This window comes from Oncorhynchus gorbuscha, linkage group LG24 (assembly GCF_021184085.1).
Source record: "Oncorhynchus gorbuscha isolate QuinsamMale2020 ecotype Even-year linkage group LG24, OgorEven_v1.0, whole genome shotgun sequence".
Lineage (NCBI taxonomy): Eukaryota > Metazoa > Chordata > Actinopteri > Salmoniformes > Salmonidae > Oncorhynchus > Oncorhynchus gorbuscha.
Window position 1 is genome coordinate 34,103,270 of NC_060196.1, and position 18,505 is coordinate 34,121,774.

Genomic DNA, 18,505 nt, shown 5'->3' on the forward strand with positions numbered 1-18,505 from the left:
CACTGTGATAGACTGCATCCAATTTGTTGAGTAGGGTGTTGGAGGCTATTTTGTAAATGATATCGCCGAAGTCTAGGATCGGTATGATGGTCAGTTTTACGAGGGTATGTTTGGCAACATGGGTGAAGGATGCTTTGTTGCGAAATAGGAAGCCAATTCTAGATTTAACTTTGGATTGGAGATGTTTTATGTGAGTCTGGAAGGAGAGTTTACTGTCTAACCAGACACCTGCAACAATTTCTGCAGATCATTTTAGAAAGAAAGAGTCCAGATTGTCTAGCCCGGATGATTTGTGGGGTCCAAATTTTGCAGCTCTTTCAGAACATCAGCTGACTGGATTTGGGAGAAGGAGAAATGGGGAAGGCTTGGGCAAGTTGCTGTGGGGGGTGCAGTGCTGTTGACAGGGGTAGGGGTAGCCAGGTGGAAAGCATGGCCAGCCGTAGAAAAATGCTTATTGAAATTCTCAATTATAGTGGATTTATCGGTGGTGACAGTGTTCCCTATCCTCAGTGCTGTGGGCAGCTGGGAGGAGGTGCTCTTATTCTCCATGGACTTTAAAATGTCCCAGAACGTTTTTGAGTTTGTGTTGCAGGAAGCAAATTCCTGCTTGAAATAGCTAGCCTTGGCTTTTCTAACTGCCTGTGTATATTGGTTTCTAACTTCCCTGAGAAGTTGCATTTCACGGGGGTTGTTCGATGCTAATGCAGAACACCACAGGGTGTTTTTGTGTTGGTTAAGGGCAGTCCGGTCTGGAGAGAACCAAGGGCTGTATCTGTTCCTGGTTCTAAATTTCTTGAATGGGGCATGCTTATTTAAGATGGTGATGAAGGCATTTTTAAAGAAAAACCAGGCTTCCTCTACTGACGGGATGAGGTCAATATCCTTCCAGGATACCCGGGCCAGGTCAATTAGAAAGGCCTGCTCGCTGAAATTTTTCAGGGAGCGTTTGATATTGATGAGTGGAGGTCGTTTGACCGCTGACCCATTACGGATGCAGACAATGAGGCAGTGATCGCTGAGATCTTGGTTGAAAACAACAGAGGTGAATTTAGAGGGCAAGTTGGTTAGGATGATATCTATGAGGGTGCCCATGTTTACGGCTTTGGGGAGTGAGGGCCTGGATAAGGTATAATGAGAAGGGCAAGAGGCTCTACAGTGAAATAAGCCAATAAATGCTAACCAGAACAGCAACAAAAAAAACATCCGCACCACATTTGGTGAGGCGGGTTGCAGGAGAGTGTTTTGAAGTTGAGTTTTTAGAGAAAAATATATTAAAAGTTACGTGAAGAAAAATACATAAAATATATATACACGGGACAAGACGAGGACAAGGGACATCTGATTGCTACACCATCTTTGAAAATAATCTTTGTCTTAGGTCAGTTAGGTTCACCACTTTATTTTAAGAATTTGAAATGTCAGAATAATAATAGAGAGAATGATTTATTTCAGCTTTTATTTATTTCATCACATTTCCAGTGGGTCAGAAGTTTACATACACTCAATTAGTATTTGGTAGCATTGCCTTTAAATTGTTTAACTTGGGTCAAACGTTTTGGGTAGCCTTCCACAAGCTTCCCAAAATAAGTTGGGTGAATTTTGGTCCATTCCTCCTGACAGAGCTGGTGTAACAGAGTCAGGTTTGTAGGCCTCCTTGCTCGCACACGCTTTTTCAGTTCTGCCCACACATTTTCTATAGGATTGATGTCAGGGCTTTGTCCAATACCTTGACTTTGTTGTCCTTAAGCCATTTTGCCACAACTTTGGAAGTATGCTTGGGGTCATTGTCCATTTGGAATACCCATTTGTGACCAAGCTTTAACTTCTTGACTGATGTCGTGAGATGTTGCTTCAATAAACATTCTACTTCTACTGTACATCTTGCTGCAAAGCAGAATATTCCAACTTTACTCAGCAATATGGAAAAAGATCTGACTATTGACATGTCTTCACTTGTATGGGTTTGGGTGTCCCCTAAATTCATCTTTGATAAATCTGTCCTTTCACCTCCCAGGCGTCATTGGAAGGTGACTGTGCTTCCACATCCGAGCTTCTCCAAGAGCTCCAGGAGGTCCGAGACGAGGCAGCCGCTACCAAAGGACACCTGAACAGCTTCAAAGAGTGCAGCGAGAAACTCAAGGCCGAACTCCAAGTCCGTGACCTGTCAATCGCTCAGCTCAAAGAGGAGCAACAACAGCTCAGAGTAGCCTTGGCGAAATCCGCGGAGTCACTGTCAACACTATCCCCAGTATCACCATCTCAGTCTCCCTCACTCGATCAGCAGCAGCAAGCACCACCCTCCCATCCGAAAAAGAAAGGCAGCAAACCGCAAAACCAACGCCAGGGGTCCAAGGGAAAAATGGCTGCCAAAGACAAACCATCGCTCTCCAGGAAGAACTCTGCCGCGACAAACCAAAAGTCTTCCGACAAATTGTCCGGTCAATCGTCTGATCTTAGTGGATCTCAACGTCCGCCACATACAGACGCTGGCACCCAGACGGAGACATTTTCCTCCCAGACATCTGGCCAGCCCAGATCTGTTTCAGAGGAGGAAGAGGTGGAGGAGATGATCGGGGAGTACCAGGAGAAGATCGTACAGATGCAGGAGCTGCATGCGGCAGAAATCCTGGACATGGAGGCCCGGCACATCACAGAGAGCGAGGCCCTGAAGCGGGACAATCAAATACTGGAGGAGGAGTGCAAGGCTCTCAAGACCGTCATCGATAAGCTGCAACGCTCCCACGAAGTAAGTCCATTGGATGACATCAAATCAAACCTTTTGTCACATGCGCCGAATGCAACATGTGTAAGCCCTAAACCAACAGTGCAATTCAAGAAAGAGTTAAGAAAACATTTACCAAGTAAACTAAAGTAAAAGATTATAAAAAAGTAACACAATTAATTAACATCGGGGCTATATGCAGGGGATACTGGTACAGAGTCCATGTGCAGGGGTACAGGTTAGTCAAGGTAATTTGTACATGTAAGTAGGGGTGAAGTGACTATGAATAGATAATAAACAGCGAGTTGCAGCAGTGTAAAAAAACTAATAGAGGGGGTGTCAATGTAAATAATCTGATGGCCATTTGGTTAATTGTTCAGCAGTCTTATGGTTTGGAGGTACAAGCTGTTAAGGAGCCTTTTGGTCCTAGACTTGGCACTCCGGTACCGCTTGCCATGCGGTAGCAAAGAAAACAGTCTTTGACCTGGGTGACTGGAGTCTTTTACAATTTTTTGGGCTTTCCTCTGACACGCCTAGTATATAGGTCCTGGATGGCAGGAAGCTTGGCCCCAGTGATGTACTAGGCCGTACGCACTACCCTCTGTAGCGTCTTACGGTCAGGTGCCGAGCAGTTACCATACCAGGCCGTGATGCAACCGGTCAGGATGTTCTCGATAGTGCAGCTGTAGAACTTTTTGAGGATCTTGGGACCCATGCCAAATCTTTTCAGTCTCCTGAGGGGAAAAAGGTGTTGTAGTGCACTCTTCACAACATCCCAGCAGAAACCCGGTTTCAGTCTGTTTTCTTCTGTTTGGTGCCTAATTTAACATGACCCACATGATTTAACATAATGAGCTTGACATTTTTATGGGGGAGTAGGCCGTTTTGGAACTCAAACTCTTCTGTACACTGACCTGGTTTCATGCCCTCTAGGCCCCCTCATCGAGACCAGAGCATCTCGCAGGATCGCAATTCAAAGACGGCTACACCAGTGGTAAGTTAATGTAGTGTCACATATCCCACCTCCATGCCGAATTGTTCTTGAGGTCACGTGTTTTCCCTAGTAATCACAATACCCTAGGCCATGGATCATCAACTAGATTCAGCTGCAGGACAATGTTTTCTGAAGCGGATGGTCAGGGGTCCGGAACATAATTACAAATAATTTGTTGACTGCAAATTGACCTCAAGTAGCCCAAACAGATATGTTTGACAAAAAACATAATTATTTCAAACCTTGCTTACATTTGTATAAGATCATGCGTCTCCCTGTTATGCGTAGGAATACTTGGGAACAGTATAAAACCACCCGTTAGCTAAATTCGCCCCCAGTTGGTGAACCCTGCCATAGCCTATATAACACTTTCACCATTTTTGGACCGAGTAACCTAACCTTTACACAAATGCAGAGTAATATATATAGCTTATGCTCAGTCATGGTTGCGTCAACCCCCCTCATGCAGACCAAGGAGCATCATAAGCCACCCTGGCTTCATCCTGTCAGTATCTGCACGTGGGCTGTTGTCTTAACCCCACCCTGGCTTAGTTTCCCAGATGCAAGGATGATTTTGAGACAATGAGGGATTTTTCTACTCCTAAGCTTTCTCTAGTAAAACACATTCTTGGCTATGTAATGCAGAATTTAACTAATTTGTCAGCTCAAGCCATCTCCAGTGACCATACGCCCAGATTAGCTGCAAGGAACTAGAGTGGCACCCATGAAAATGAACGCTAACAGGACAGAAATGGTTAAATATTAATTGTTAACCATTAATATTAAAAAAGGTAAATACGTAATGTTTTTATCACAACACTCTTGGCATTCTCTCAACCAGCTTCATGAGGTAGTCACCTGGAATGCATTGCAATGTGTGCCTTGTTAAGTTAATTTGTGGAATTTATTTTCCTTAATGCGTTTGAGCCAATCAGTTGTGTTGTGACAAGGTAGGGGGATATACAGAAGATAGCCCTATTTGGTAAAAGACCAAGTCCATATTATGGCAAGACCAGCTCAAATAAGTAAAGAGAAACGACAGTCTATCACTACTTTATGACATGGTCAGTCAATACTGAAAATTTCAATTTTCTTCAAGTGCAGTTGCAAAAACCATCAAGCATTATGATGAAACTGGCTCTCATGAGGACCTCCACAGGAATGGAAGACCCAGAGTTACTTCTTCCGCAGAGGATAAGTTCATTAGGGTTACCAGCCTCAGAAATTGCAGCCCAAATAAATGCTTCACAGAGTTCAAATAACAGACGCATCTCAACATCAGCTGTTCAGAGGAGACTGTGTGAATCAGGCCTTCATGGTCGAATTTCTGAATAAAATCTCTACTAAAGGACACCAATAAGAAGAAGAGACTTGCTTGGACCAAGAAACATGAGCAATGGACATTAGACAGGTGGAAATTTGTCCTTTTGGTCTGGAGTCCATTTAGAGATTTTTGGTTCCAACAGCCGTGTCTGTGATCAGCGGTGTGGGTGAACGGATGATCTCTGCATGTCTATTTCTCACCGTAAAGCATGGAGGTGGAGGTGTTATGGTGTGGGGGTGCTTTGCTTGTGACACTGATTTATTTAGAATTCAAGGCACACTTAACCAGCATGCCTACCACAGAAATCTTCAGCGATTCGCCTTCCCATCTGGTTTGGGCTTAGTGGGACTATCATTTGTTTTTCCAACAAGACAATGACCCAACACACCTCCAGGCTCTGTAAGGGCTATTTTACCAAGGAGGAGAGCGATGGTGCTGCACCAGATAACCTGGCCTCCACAATCACCCGACCTAAACCATATTGGGATGGTTTGGGATGAGTCGGAGCGCAGAGTGAAGGAAAAGCAGCCAACAAATGCTCATCACATGTGGGAACTCCTTCAACATAGTTGGAAAACCATTCCAGGTGAAGCTGGTTGAGAGAATGCCAAGAGTGTGCAAAGCTGTCATCAAGGCAAAGGGTGGCTATTTGAAGAATATAAAATATATATTTTGATTTGTGTAACACTTTTTTGGTTACCACATGATTCCATATGTGTTATTTTATACACTGCTCAAAAAAATTAAGGGAAAACTTAAACAACATAATGTAACTCCAAGTCAATCACACTTCTGTGAAATCAAACTGTCCACTTAGGAAGCAACCCTGATTGACAATACATTTCACATGCTGTTGTACAAATGGAATAGACAACAGGTGGAAATTATAGGCATTTTTTTCACCTTTATTTAACCAGGTAGGCTAGTTGAGAACAGGTTTTCATTTGCAACTGCGACCTGGCCAAGATAAAGCATAGCAGTGTGAACAGACAACACAGAGTTACACATGGAGTAAACAATTAACAAGTCAATAACACAGAGAAAAAAAGGGGAGTCTATATACAATGTGTGCAAAAGGCATGAGGAGGTAGGCGAATAATTACAATATTGCAGATTAACACTGGAGTGATAAATGATCAGATGATCATGTACAGGTAGAGATATTGGTGTGCATAAGAGCAGAAAAATAAATAAATAAAAACTGTGGGGATGAGGATATTTGAAAATGGGTGTGCTATTTACCAATAGATTATGTACAGCTGCAGCGATCGGTTAGCTGCTCAGCTAACTGATGTTTGAAGTTGGTGAGGGAGATAAAAGTCTCCAACATCAGCGATTTTTGCAATTCGTTCCAGTCACAGGCAGCAGAGTACTGGAACGAAAGGCGGCCGAATGAGGTGTTGGCTTTAGGGATGATCAATGAGATACACCTGCTGGAGCGCGTGCTACGGATGGGTGTTGCCATCGTGACCAGTGAGCTGAGATAAGGCGGAGCTTTGCCTAGCATGGCCTTGTAGATGACCTGAAGCCAGTGGGTCTGGCGACGAATATGTAGCGAGGGCCAGCCGACTAGAGCATACAAGTCGCAGTGGTGGGTAGTATAAGGTGCTTTAGTGACAAAACGGATGGCACTGTGATAAACTGCATCCAGTTTGCTGAGTAGAGTGTTGGAAGCAATTTTGTAGATGACGTCGCCGAAGTCGAGGATCGGTAGGATAGTCAGTTTTACTAGGGTAAGCTTGGCAGCGTGAGTGAAGGAGGCTTTGTTGCGGAATAGAAAGCCGATTCTTGATTTGATTTTCGATTGGAGATGTTTGATATGGGTCTGGAAGGAGAGTTTGCAGTCTAGCCAGACACCTAGGTACTTATAGGTGTCCACATATTCAAGGTCGGAGCCATCCAGTGTGGTGATGCTAGTCGGGCATGCGGGTGCAGGCAGCGATCGGTTGAAAAGCATGCATTTGGTTTTACTAGCGTTTAAGTGCAGTTGGAGGCCACGGAAGGAGTGTTGTATGGCATTGAAGCTCGATTGGAGGTTAGATAGCACAGTGTCCAATGACAGGCCGAAAGTGTATACAATGGTGTCGTCTGCGTAGAGGTGGATCAGGGAATCGCCCGCAGCAAGAGCAACATCATTGATATATACAGAGAAAAGAGTCGGCCCGAGAATTGAACCCTGTGGCACCCCATAGAGACTGCCAGAGGACCGGACAACATGCCCTCCGATTTGACACACTGAACTCTGTCTGCAAAGTAATTGGTGAACCAGGCAAGGCAGTCATCCGAAAAACAGAGGCTACTGAGTCTGCCGATAAGAATATGGTGATTGACAGAGTCGAAAGCCTTGGCAAGGTCGATGAAGACGGCTGCACAGTACTGTCTTTTATCGATGGCGGTTATGATGTCATTAAGTACCTTGAGTGTGGCTGAGGTGCACCCGTGACCGGCTCGGAAACTGGATTGCATAGCGGAGAAGGTGCGGTGGGATTCGAGATGGTCAGTCACCTGTTTGTTGACTTGGCTTTCGAAGACCTTAGATAGGCAGGGCAGGATGGATATAGGTCTGTAACAATTTGGGTCCAGGGTGTCACCCCCTTTGAAGAGGGGGATGACTGCTGCAGCTTTCCAGTCCTTGGGGATCTCAGACGATATGAAAGAGAGGTTGAACAGGCTGGTAATAGGGGTTGCGACAATGGCGGCGGATAGTTTCAGAAATAGAGGAGACACCCCCAATAAAGGAGTGGTTCTGCAGGTGGGGACCACAGACCACTTCTCAGTTCCTATGGTTCCTGGCTGATGTTTTGGTCCATTTTGAATGCTGGCGGTGCTTTCACTCTAGTCGTAGCATGAGACGGAGTCTACAACCCACACAAGTGGCTCTGGTATTGCAGCTCATCCAGGATGGCACATCAATGCGAGATGTGGAAAGAAGGTTTGCTGTGTCTGTCAGCGTAGTGTCCAGAGCATGGAGGCGCTACCAGGAGACAGGCCAGTACATCAGGAGACGTGGAGGAGGCCGTAGGAGGGCAACAACCCAGCAGCAGGACCGCTACCGCCTTTGTGCAAGGAGGAGCACTGCCAGAGCCCTGCAAAATGACCTCCAGCAGTCCACAAATGTGCATGTGTCTGCTCAAACAGTCAGAAACAGACTCCATCAGGGTGGTATGAGGGTCCGACGTCCACGGGTGGAGGTTGTGCTTACAGCCCAACACCGTGCAGGACGTTTGGCATTTTCCAGAGAACACCAAGATTGGCAAATTCGCCACTGGCGCCCTGTGCTCTTCACAGATGAAAGCAGGTTCACACTGAGCACATGTGACAGTCTGGAGACGCCATGGAGAACGTTCTGCTGCCTGCAACATCCTCCAGCATGACCGGTTTGGCGGTGGGTCAGTCATGGTGTGGGGTTGCATTTCTTTGGGGGGCCGCACAGCCCTCCATGTGCTCGCCAGAGGTAGACTGACTGCCATTAGGTCCCAAGATGAGATCCTCAGACCCCTTGTGATATATGTTGGTGTGGTTGGCTCTGGGTTCCTCCTACTGCAAGACAATGCATGTGAGACATGTGTCAGCAGTTCCTGCAAGAGGAAGGCATTGATGCTATGGACTGGCCCGCCCGTTCCCCAGACCTGAATCCAATTGAGCACATCTGGGACATGTCTCGCTCCATCCACCAACGCCACGCTGCACCACAGACTGTCCAGGAGTTGGCAGATGCTTTAGTCCAGGTCTGGGAGGAGATCCCTCAGGAGACCATCCGCCACCTCATCAGGAGCATGCCCGGGCGTTGTAGGGAGGTCATACAGGCACATGGAGGCCACACACACTACTGAACCTCATTTTGACTTGTTTTATGGACATTACATCAAAGTTGGATCAGCCTGTAGTGTTGTTTTCCACTTTGATTTTGAGTGTGACTCCAAATCCAGACCTCCATGGGTTGATAAATTTGATTTCCATTGATCAATTTTGTGTGATTTTGTTGTCAGCACATTCAACTATGTAAAGAAAAAAGTATTTAATAAGAATATTTCATTCATTCAGATCTAGGATGTGTTATTTTAGTGTTCCCTTTATTTTTGTTGAGCAATGTAGTTTTGATGTCTTCACCATTATTCTATAATGTAGAAAATAGTAAAAGTAAAGAAAAATCCTTGAATGAGTAAGGTGTTGTAAAAATGTTGATGATTGATTATAGAAAAGTATGTGGACACACCTTCAAATCTGTGGATTTGGCTATTTCAGCCACACCCGTTGCTGACAAGTGTATAAAATCAAACACACAGCCTTGCAATCTCCATAGACAAACATTGGCAGGAGAATGGCCTTACTGAAAAGCTCAGGATGTCACCTTTCCAACAAGTCAATTCGTCAAATTTACACCCTGCTAGAGCTGCACCGGTCAACTGTAAGTGTGGTTATTGTGAAGTGGATGCGTCTAGGAGCAACAACGGCTCAGCAGCGACATGGCAGGCCACACAAGCTCACAGTATGGGACCGACGCGTAGCACGTAAATATTGTTTGTCCTCGGTTGCAACACTCACTACCGAGTTCTAGTCTTCCCCTGGAAGCAACATCAGCATAAGAACTGTTCGTCGGTTGCTTCATGAAATGGGTTTCCATGGCCAAGCAGCTGCACACAAGCATAAGATCACCATGCACAATGCGAAGTGTTGGCTTGCTACCAGTGGAAACACGTTCTCTGGAGTGATGAATCACTCTTCACCATCTGGCAGTCTGATGGACGAATCTGGATTTGGCAGATGCCAGGTGACCGCTACCTGCTACCTGCCCCTATGAATAGTGCCAACTGTAAAGTTTGGTGGATGATAAATAATGGTCTGGGTCTTTCATGGTTTGGGCTAGGCCCCTTAGTTCCACTAAAGGGGAATCTTAACGCTACAGCATACGGTGACATTTAGACAATTCTGCGCTTCCAACTTTGTGCCAACAGTTTTGGGAATTCCCTTTCCTGTTTCAGCATGACGAAGCGAGGTCCAGAAGTAGTTTGTCGCGATCGATGTGGAAGAACTTGACTAGCATGCACAGAGCCCTGAACTCAACCCCATCGAACACCTGTGGGATGAATTGGAATGCAGACTGCGAGCCAGACTTAGTCACTCAACATCCGTGCCTGACCTCACTAATGCTCTTGTGGCTGTCCCTGTAGCAATGTTCCAACATCTAGTGGAAAGCCTTCTCAGAAGAGTGGAGGCTGTTATAGCAGCAAAGGAGGGACCAACTCCATATTAATGCCCATGAGATGAGATGTTCGACGAGCAGGTGTCCACATACTTTTTTTGTCATATAGTGTATATACCATACTGTTTCAACAAACACAGAATTTGTTAGTCATGGCATGACTCTTTTGAGTTGATGCACATGTTTTCTGCTGTTCATAATGATTGATGCTTTGCCCATTCAAAGAAAGTGTTTTGCTTCCATTGATATGCAATGTTAACCTTGTGTGTAACCTATTGCAGACAGCAGTTCTGAATGGAGTCAGCGGACAGGCTACGACCTGCCTAACCTGCAGCAGGAGTTCAGGACCACACCAGAGGGAGCCAGAAAAGAGACAGACGATGCACTGCCTGACAGAATTAAGGTACAAGAACTGCACTTGGCAATGTAAAGTTAAGCAATCAAATGAATTTATAAAGCCCTTTTTACATGTCACAAAGTGATGATGTCACAAAGTGCTATACAGTGCTATACAGAAACCCAACCTAAAACCCCAATCAGCAAGCAATGCAGATGTAGAAACACGGTGGATAGGAAAAACTCCCTAGAAAGGCAGTAACCTTGGAAGAAACCGAGAGAGGAACCAGGCTCTGAGGGGAGGCCAGTCCTCTTCTGGCTGTGCCGGGTTGAGATTATAACAAAGCATGGCCAAGATGTTCAAACGTTCATAAATGACCAGCAGGGTCAAATAATAATCACAGTGGTTGTAGAGGGTGCAACAGGTCAGAAACCTCAGGAGTAAATGTCAGTTGACTTTTCATAGACAATCATTCAAAATTAGAGACAGTGAGATAGAACTGCCAAAGGGGGAGGAGTCGCAGTCTACTGCAGAGATAGCCTGCAAAGTAATGTCATACTTTCCAGGTCCATACCCAAACAGTTCGAACTACTAATTTTGAAAATTACTCTCTCCAGAAATAAGTCTCTCACTGTTGCCGCCTGCTACCGACCCCCCTCAGCTCCCAGCTGTGCCCTGGACACCATTTGTGAATTGATCGCCCCCCATCTAGCTTTAGAGTTTGTTCTGTTAGGTGACCTAAACTGGGATATGCTTAACATCCTGGCAGTCCTACAATCTAAGCTAGATGCCCTTAATCTCACACAAATCATCAAGGAACCCACCAGGTACAACCCTAACTCTGTAAACAAGGGCACCCTCATAGACGTCATCCTGACCAACTGGCCCTCCAAATACACCTCCACTGTCTTCAACCAGGATCTCAGCAATCACTGTCTCATTGCATGTATCCGCTACGGAGCAGCAGTCAAACGACCACCCCTCATCACTGTCAAACGCTCCCTAAAACACTTCTGTGAGCAGGCCTTCCTAATCGACCTGGCCCGGGTATCCTGGAAAGACATTGACCTCATCCCGTCAGTTGAGGATGCCTGGGCTTGACAATCTGGACCCTCTATTTCTGAAACTATCCGCCGCCATTGTCGCAACCCCTATCGTCCGAGATCCCCAAGGATTGGAAAGCTGCCACAGTCATCCCCCTCTTCAAAGGGGGAGACACCCTGGACCCAAACTGTTACAGACCTATATCCATCCTGCCCTGCCTATCTAAGGTCTTCGAAAGCCAAGTCAACAAACAGCTCACTGACCATCTCAAATCCCACCGTACCTTCTCCGCTGTGCAATCTGGTTTCCGAGCCGGTCACGGGTGCACCTCAGCCACACTCAAGGTACTAAACGATATCATAACCGCCATCGATAAAAGACAGTACTGTGCAGCCGTCTTCATCGACCTTCTCAAGGCCTTCGACTCTGTCAATCACCATATTCTTATCGGCAGACTCAATAGCCTCGGTTTTTTGGTTGACTGCCTTGCCTGGTTCACCAATTACTTTGCAGACAGAGTTCAGTGTGTCAAATCGGAGGGCATGCTGTCCGGTCCTCTGGCAGTCTCTATGGGGGTGCCACAGGGTTCAATTCTCGGGCCGACTCTTTTCTCTGTATATATCAATGATGTTGCTCTTGCTGCGGGCGATTCCCTGATCCACCATTCTATATACTTTCGGCCCGTCATTGGACACTAGCTAGTAAAACCAAATGCATGCTTTTCAACCGATCGCTGCCTGCACCCGCATGCCCGACTAGCATCACCACCCTGGATGGTTCCGACCTTGAATATGTGGACATCTATAAGTACCTAGGTGTCTGGCTAGACTGCAAACTCTCCTTCCAAACTCATATCAAACATCTCCAATCTAAAATCAAATCAAGAGTCGGCTTTCTATTCCGCAACAAAGCCTCCTTCACTCACGCCGCCAAGCTTACCCTAGTAAAACTGACTATCCTACCGAACCTCGACTTCAGCGATGTCATCTACAAAATGGCTTCCAACACTCTACTCAGCAAACTGGATGCAGTCTATCACAGTGCCATCCGTTTTGTCATCTACAAGTCCATGCTAGGTAAAGCTCCGCCTTATCTCAGTTCACTAGTCACGATGGCAACACCCTTCCGTGGCACGCGCTCCAGCAGGTGTATCTCATTGATCATCCCTAAAGCCAACACCTCATTTGGCCGCCTTTCGTTCCAGTACTCTGCTGCCTGTGACTGGAACGAATTGCAAAAATCACTGAAGTTGGAGACTTTTAGCTCCCTCACCAACTTCAAACATCAGCTATCTGAGCAGCTAACCGATCGCTGCAGCTGTACATAGTCTATTGGTTAATAGCCCACCCATTTTCACCTACCTCATCCCCATACTGTTTTATTTATTTACTTTTCTGCTCTTTTGCACACCAATATCTCTACCTGTACATGATCATTTATCACTCCAGTGTTAATCTGCAAAATTTTAATTATTCGCCTACCTCATGCCTTTTGCACACATTGTATATAGACTCCCCTTTTTTTCTACTGTGTTATTGACTTGTTAATTGTTTACTCCATGTGTAACTCTGTGTTGTCTGTTCACACTGCTATGCTTTATCTTGGCCAGGTCGCAGTTGCAAATGAGAACTTGTTCTCAACTAGCCTACCTGGTTAAATAAAGGTGAAATAAAAAAAACAAGGCTGCCATGTCCGGTGAACAGGTCAGGGTGCTGTAGCTGCAGGCAGAACAGTTGAAACTTTAGCAGCAGCATGACCACGTGGACTGGGGACAGCAAGGAGTCATCAGGCCAGGTAGTCCTGAAGCATGGTCCCAGGGCGATTCCCCCGGACAGGGCCAAACAGGCATGTTATAACCCCACCCACTTTGCTGAAGCACAGCCCCCACACCACTAGAGGGATATCTTCAAACCACCAATTTTACTACCCTGAGACAAGGCTGAGTGTAGCCCACGAATATCTCCCCTACGGCATGAAGACGAGGGGTGCGCCAACCCGGACAGGAACATCACGTCAGTGACTCAACCCACTCAAGTGACGCACCCCCCTAGGGACGGCTTGGAAGAGCACCAGTGACTCAGGGTTAGAGTCAGAGAATCCCAGTGGAGAGAGGAACCAGCCAGGCAGAGACACCAAGGGCGGGTCATCGCTCCAGTGCCCTTCACCCTCACACCCCTGGGCCAGACTGCACTCATAGGACCTACTGAAGAGATGCGTCTTCAATAAAGACTTAGTGTCTTGCTTAAGTATTCATCACCCTTTGCATTTTTCCTATTTTGTTGCATTACAACCTGTAATTTAAATGGATTTTTATTTGGATATCATGTAACGGACCTGCACAAAATAGTCCAAATTGGTGAAGTGAAATGAAAAAAATAACTGGTGCGTGCATATGTATTCGCACCCCTTTGCTATGAAGCCCTTAAATAAGATCTGGTGCAACCAATTACCTTCAGAAGTCACAAAATGTATATATCACACAGGTGGACATTATTTAAGTGTCTCATGATCTCAGTATATATAAACCTGTTCTGAGAGGCCCCAGAGTCTGCAACACCACTAAGCAAGGGGCACCACCAAGCAAGCAGCACCATGAAGACCAAGGAGCTCTCCAAACAGGTCAGGGATAAAGTTGTGCAGAAGTACAGATCAGATCAGGGTTGAGGGTTTAAAAAATATCTAAAACTTTTAACATCTCATGGAGTACCATTAAATTCATTTATAAATCAAATGGAAAGAATATGGCACCACAACAAACCAGTCAAGATAGGGCGACCCACCAAAACTCACGGACCAGGCAAGAACGACATTAATCAGAGCGGCAGCAAAGGGACCAAAGATAAAGCTGCAAAGCTCCACAGCGGAAAATTGGAGTATCTGTCCATAGGACCACTTTAAGCTGTACACTCCACAGAGCTGGGCTTTATGGAAGAGTGGCCAGAATAAAAGCCATTGCTTAAGCCCCAAAAGGCATGTGGGAGACTCCCCAAACATATGGAAGAAGGTACTCTGGTCAGATGAGACTAAAATGTAGCTTTTTGTCCATCAAGGGAAATGCTATGTCTGCCTCAAACCCAACACCTCTTATCACCCCGAGAATACCATCCCCATAGGGAAGCATGGTGATGGCAGCATCATGCTGTGGGATGTTATTCTTCGGCAGGGACTGGGAAACTGGTCAGAATTGAAGGAATGATGGGGTGGTGGTAAATACAGGGAAATTCTTAAGGGAAACTTGTTTCAGTCTTTCAGAGATTTGAGACTGGGACGGAGGTTCACCTTCCAGCAGGACAATGACACTAAGCATACTGATAAAGCAACACTCGAGTGGTTTAAGGGGAAACATTTAAATGTGTTGGAATGGCCTAGTCAACGCCCAGACCTCAATCCAATTGAGAATCTGTGGTATGACTTAAAGATTGCTGTACACCTGCGGAACCCATCCAACTTGAAGGAGCTGGAGCAGTTTTGCCTTCAGGAATTGGCAGAAATCCCAGTGTTTAGATGTGCCAAGCTTATAGAGACATACCCCAAGAGACGTGCAGCTGTAATTGCTTCAAAAGGTGTCTACGAAGGTTTGACTCGGGGGGGAATAGTTATGCACGTTCAAGTTTTCTATTTCTTGGGGGGGGTTTTCACAATAAATATATATATATTTTGCATCTTCAAAGTAGTAGGCATGTTGTGTAAATCAAATGATACAAATCCCCCCAAAATCAAATTTGATTCCAGGTTGTAAGGCAACAAAATATGAAAAATGCCAAGGGGGGTGAAGACATTCGCAAGCCACTGTAAAGGTCGAGATCCAGTCTGTGTCTCTCGCATAGATAGGCAGACCATTCCATAAAAAGCCCTGCCTCCAGCTGTTTGCTTAGAAATTCTAGGGACAATAAGGAGGTCTGCGTCTTGCGACTGTAGCGTACGTGTAGGTATGTACGGCAAGACCAATTTGGAGAGATGGCTAGGATCAAGCCCATGTAATGCTTTGTAGGTTAGAAGTAAAACCTTAATGTCTTTAAATGGCAATTTGAGTGTATTGGTGAAGATGTCTAGTTTGCACGTGGTTTAATGTTCATGAGATGAATGTCTGTACATATGTGTCCACTCCAGAACCTGCTGCGCGAAGTGCACCAGGAGGGCATGCAGGTGCTGTCCCTGTCGTCGCTTCCAATCCCAGAGGGCGAGGCTGACCCAGCCAGCCTGTTCGACCATTCCCAGGGCTGGCCCAACGAGAGAGAGGCCTTGCTAGCAACCGTGGAGTCCCTCAAGGCCCTCATAACCCAGATTCAGGCACACAGCAGGGAAACACAGGTACAGGACTGGTAGCATCTGTACATTGTAGCATGGATACTTTGTGCTGGTAGCCTTTCTTAAATACAGTAGAGGTTTTGTTGGTCGCAGTTTAAATTAAACATAGCTTTTAAGGCATGTCTATGTGCTTGTGTATGTTCAGACCCCAGGTAGTGCGGACTGGCGTGGAGAGCTGCTGGGGGCAGTGCAGCAGGTGTTTGTGAGGGAGCGGAGTGTGCTGAAGAGTGCTACCTATGCCCGACTGGACCTGCTGGACACTAGCGACGCAATCATCCACCTCAACCAGCTGGAGCACAGGCTAGCCGAGCAGGTCACTGAAAAACGATGTATACTTTAGCCTAACTGCTGGCTAACCTTAGCATTAGCCTCAACTAGCTGGAGCACAGGCTAGCCAAGCAGGTAGCAACAAACACTTGAAACTCAAGTTAGCGTTACCTGCTTATGTTATTATTAGCATATTAACTAGCTGGAGAGGGGGAAATAGCCAACAGGTAACAGAAAAAATATTGAGCCATTTTAGTATAGTGCCTGTTTCTCCACTTGTAGAAAAACTTGGTCATATGTATTTGTGTACATTTGTTTTTAAGTTCCAAGGCTAAACTGGCTGTGTGTATCTATAGGACACCCATCACAGAGATGCCATGGGGATGCTCCAGACTGCAGACAGAAGCAGTTTGCTGACAGAGGTCCGGCAGCTCCGGGCCCAGCTAGAACAAATCCAAGGCCAGGAGCCTGGCAGGAGAGGCAGATCCAATCATGGTCTGTAGTCTGGCTCTCCAGTGGTTTCTTCTGCCATTTGTGTGTTAGTTGTAAGGACACATAGGGATGATGGATGAATGGCTGGGGGGGCTGAATGAGTGGAGGCTGGATGGATGGATTGATTTATTGACTGACTAATGTCTATAGTAAATAGACAAGGTCACAGTTATTCAACTCAGTGCAACCGATTTCATTTACGAAAATTTAAGAAAAAAAGAAAAGATAAACAGCAGCTGATTCTAATGCCTTGCATGTTGTACTACCTGACATGATGACTCCTTGCTGTCCCCAGTCCACCTGACCGTGCTGCTACTCCAGTTTCAACTGTTCTGCCTTATTATTATACGACCATGCTGGTCATTTATGAACATTTGAACATCTTGGCCATGTTCTGTTATAATCTCCACCCGGCACAGCCAGAAGAGGACTGGCCACCCCACATAGCCTGGTTCCTCTCTAGGTTTCTTCCTAGGTTTTGGCCTTTCTAGGGAGTTTTTCCTAGCCACCGTGCTTCTACACCTGCATTGCTTGCTGTTTGGGGTTTTAGGCTGGGTTTCTGTACAGCACTTTGAGATATCAGCTGATGTACGAAGGGCTATATGAATACATTTGATTTGATATTGTCTGGCTGTTCGTCCCCCTCAGGTGTTGAGCAGCAGAGGGAGAGAGGTGGTGTTCCAGAGCTGCAGGCTGACAGGGCCCTGGAGGAGCTGAAGGGTGAGCTGGCCCAGACCAAACTAGAGCTGGAGACAACGCTCAAGGCCCAGTACAAACACCTGAAGGAGCTGGACACAGTCAGGTAAGGTTTTAATGCACGCTCACACACAGTTTGACGCATGAAAGAGCAGAACATTGTCAGGTATGACTATTTAGGGATACAGAAACAAACATCGACTCTCCTTCCCAGCCTCGGTAATACACACGTGTAGTTTACCTTTCTAGTTGCTGTTGGATGGATTCAGCCCAGTGTCATTGTCTTTGTTTCTAGAACGGAGATGTCACACAAGGCTGCTGAGGTGGACACCCTGACGGACAGACTGGCAGACGAACAGAAGAAGGCCAGAGAGCTGCAGTGGGCCTTCGAGAAGGAGAAGTGTAAATCAGACAAGAAAGAGGAGCTGGAGAGAGAGGAGCTGGAGGTAAGACAGTTTGTAGTGAAGGTAGAAGACTACTGTCCCAGTGTGTTCAGGTATAATTGCCTACTTGTTTCCACATGTCTTCACTTTAGTGTGGGTTTACTTGAATGTAGTGATTTACTGATATGTTTACCTTAGTCACTGAGATATTATCTACTCAAGTGTGTTTCACAAGTATCTCTGTCTTTACACCCCTTCCTCCAGGATCTCAAACTGGCCCTGGAGGAGCAGCAGAGTCTCGTAGCCCAGCTGACCTCAACCCTAGGCCAGGAGCGCCAGTCTTCCTCCCAGCTGTCCCTCCAGGCCGAACAGGAGCGCTCCAGGCTGCAGACCCAGGCCTCGCAGCTCCACGTCCAGTTAGTGTCGGAGCGAGCCCGGGCCCAGGAGCTGAGTAACGCCCTGGGGAGAGAGAAGGAGCATCGTCACTACGGCTCCTCCTGGAGAGAAAACCCAGAGGGGAAGGTGGCTGAGAAGGGGGAAGATGAAGTGGTGGGAGGCGCGATGTCATCCGAAGGTCTGCTGGAGGGTCTGCAGAGGGAGCTGGACAAGAAGCATACTCAGGTGGACTGTTTGTTTGTAGATGAAGCAGACGCACACCTACATACACACTAGTTACAGCAAGTCGTATGATGTTCTATGGGTATGTGATACAAGGCACTATCAATGTAGTCTGGC

The 18,505-nt window shown here is 46.3% G+C and overlaps 1 protein-coding gene across 1 annotated transcript in view; it reads left to right on the forward strand.

Annotated features, from left to right (window-relative positions):
- The window catches only part of LOC124012228 (A-kinase anchor protein 9-like), a 141,425-nt gene that overhangs the window by 115,888 nt on the left and 7,032 nt on the right, over window positions 1-18,505 (forward strand). Inside the window, exons 38-46 of the mRNA XM_046325704.1 lie at window positions 2,015-2,746; window positions 3,656-3,716; window positions 10,525-10,646; window positions 15,735-15,935; window positions 16,078-16,245; window positions 16,556-16,694; window positions 17,340-17,493; window positions 17,683-17,833; window positions 18,035-18,391. Of these exons, the coding sequence (XP_046181660.1) occupies window positions 2,015-2,746; window positions 3,656-3,716; window positions 10,525-10,646; window positions 15,735-15,935; window positions 16,078-16,245; window positions 16,556-16,694; window positions 17,340-17,493; window positions 17,683-17,833; window positions 18,035-18,391 (2,085 nt within the window). The remainder of the gene's footprint in view (window positions 1-2,014; window positions 2,747-3,655; window positions 3,717-10,524; window positions 10,647-15,734; window positions 15,936-16,077; window positions 16,246-16,555; window positions 16,695-17,339; window positions 17,494-17,682; window positions 17,834-18,034; window positions 18,392-18,505) is intronic.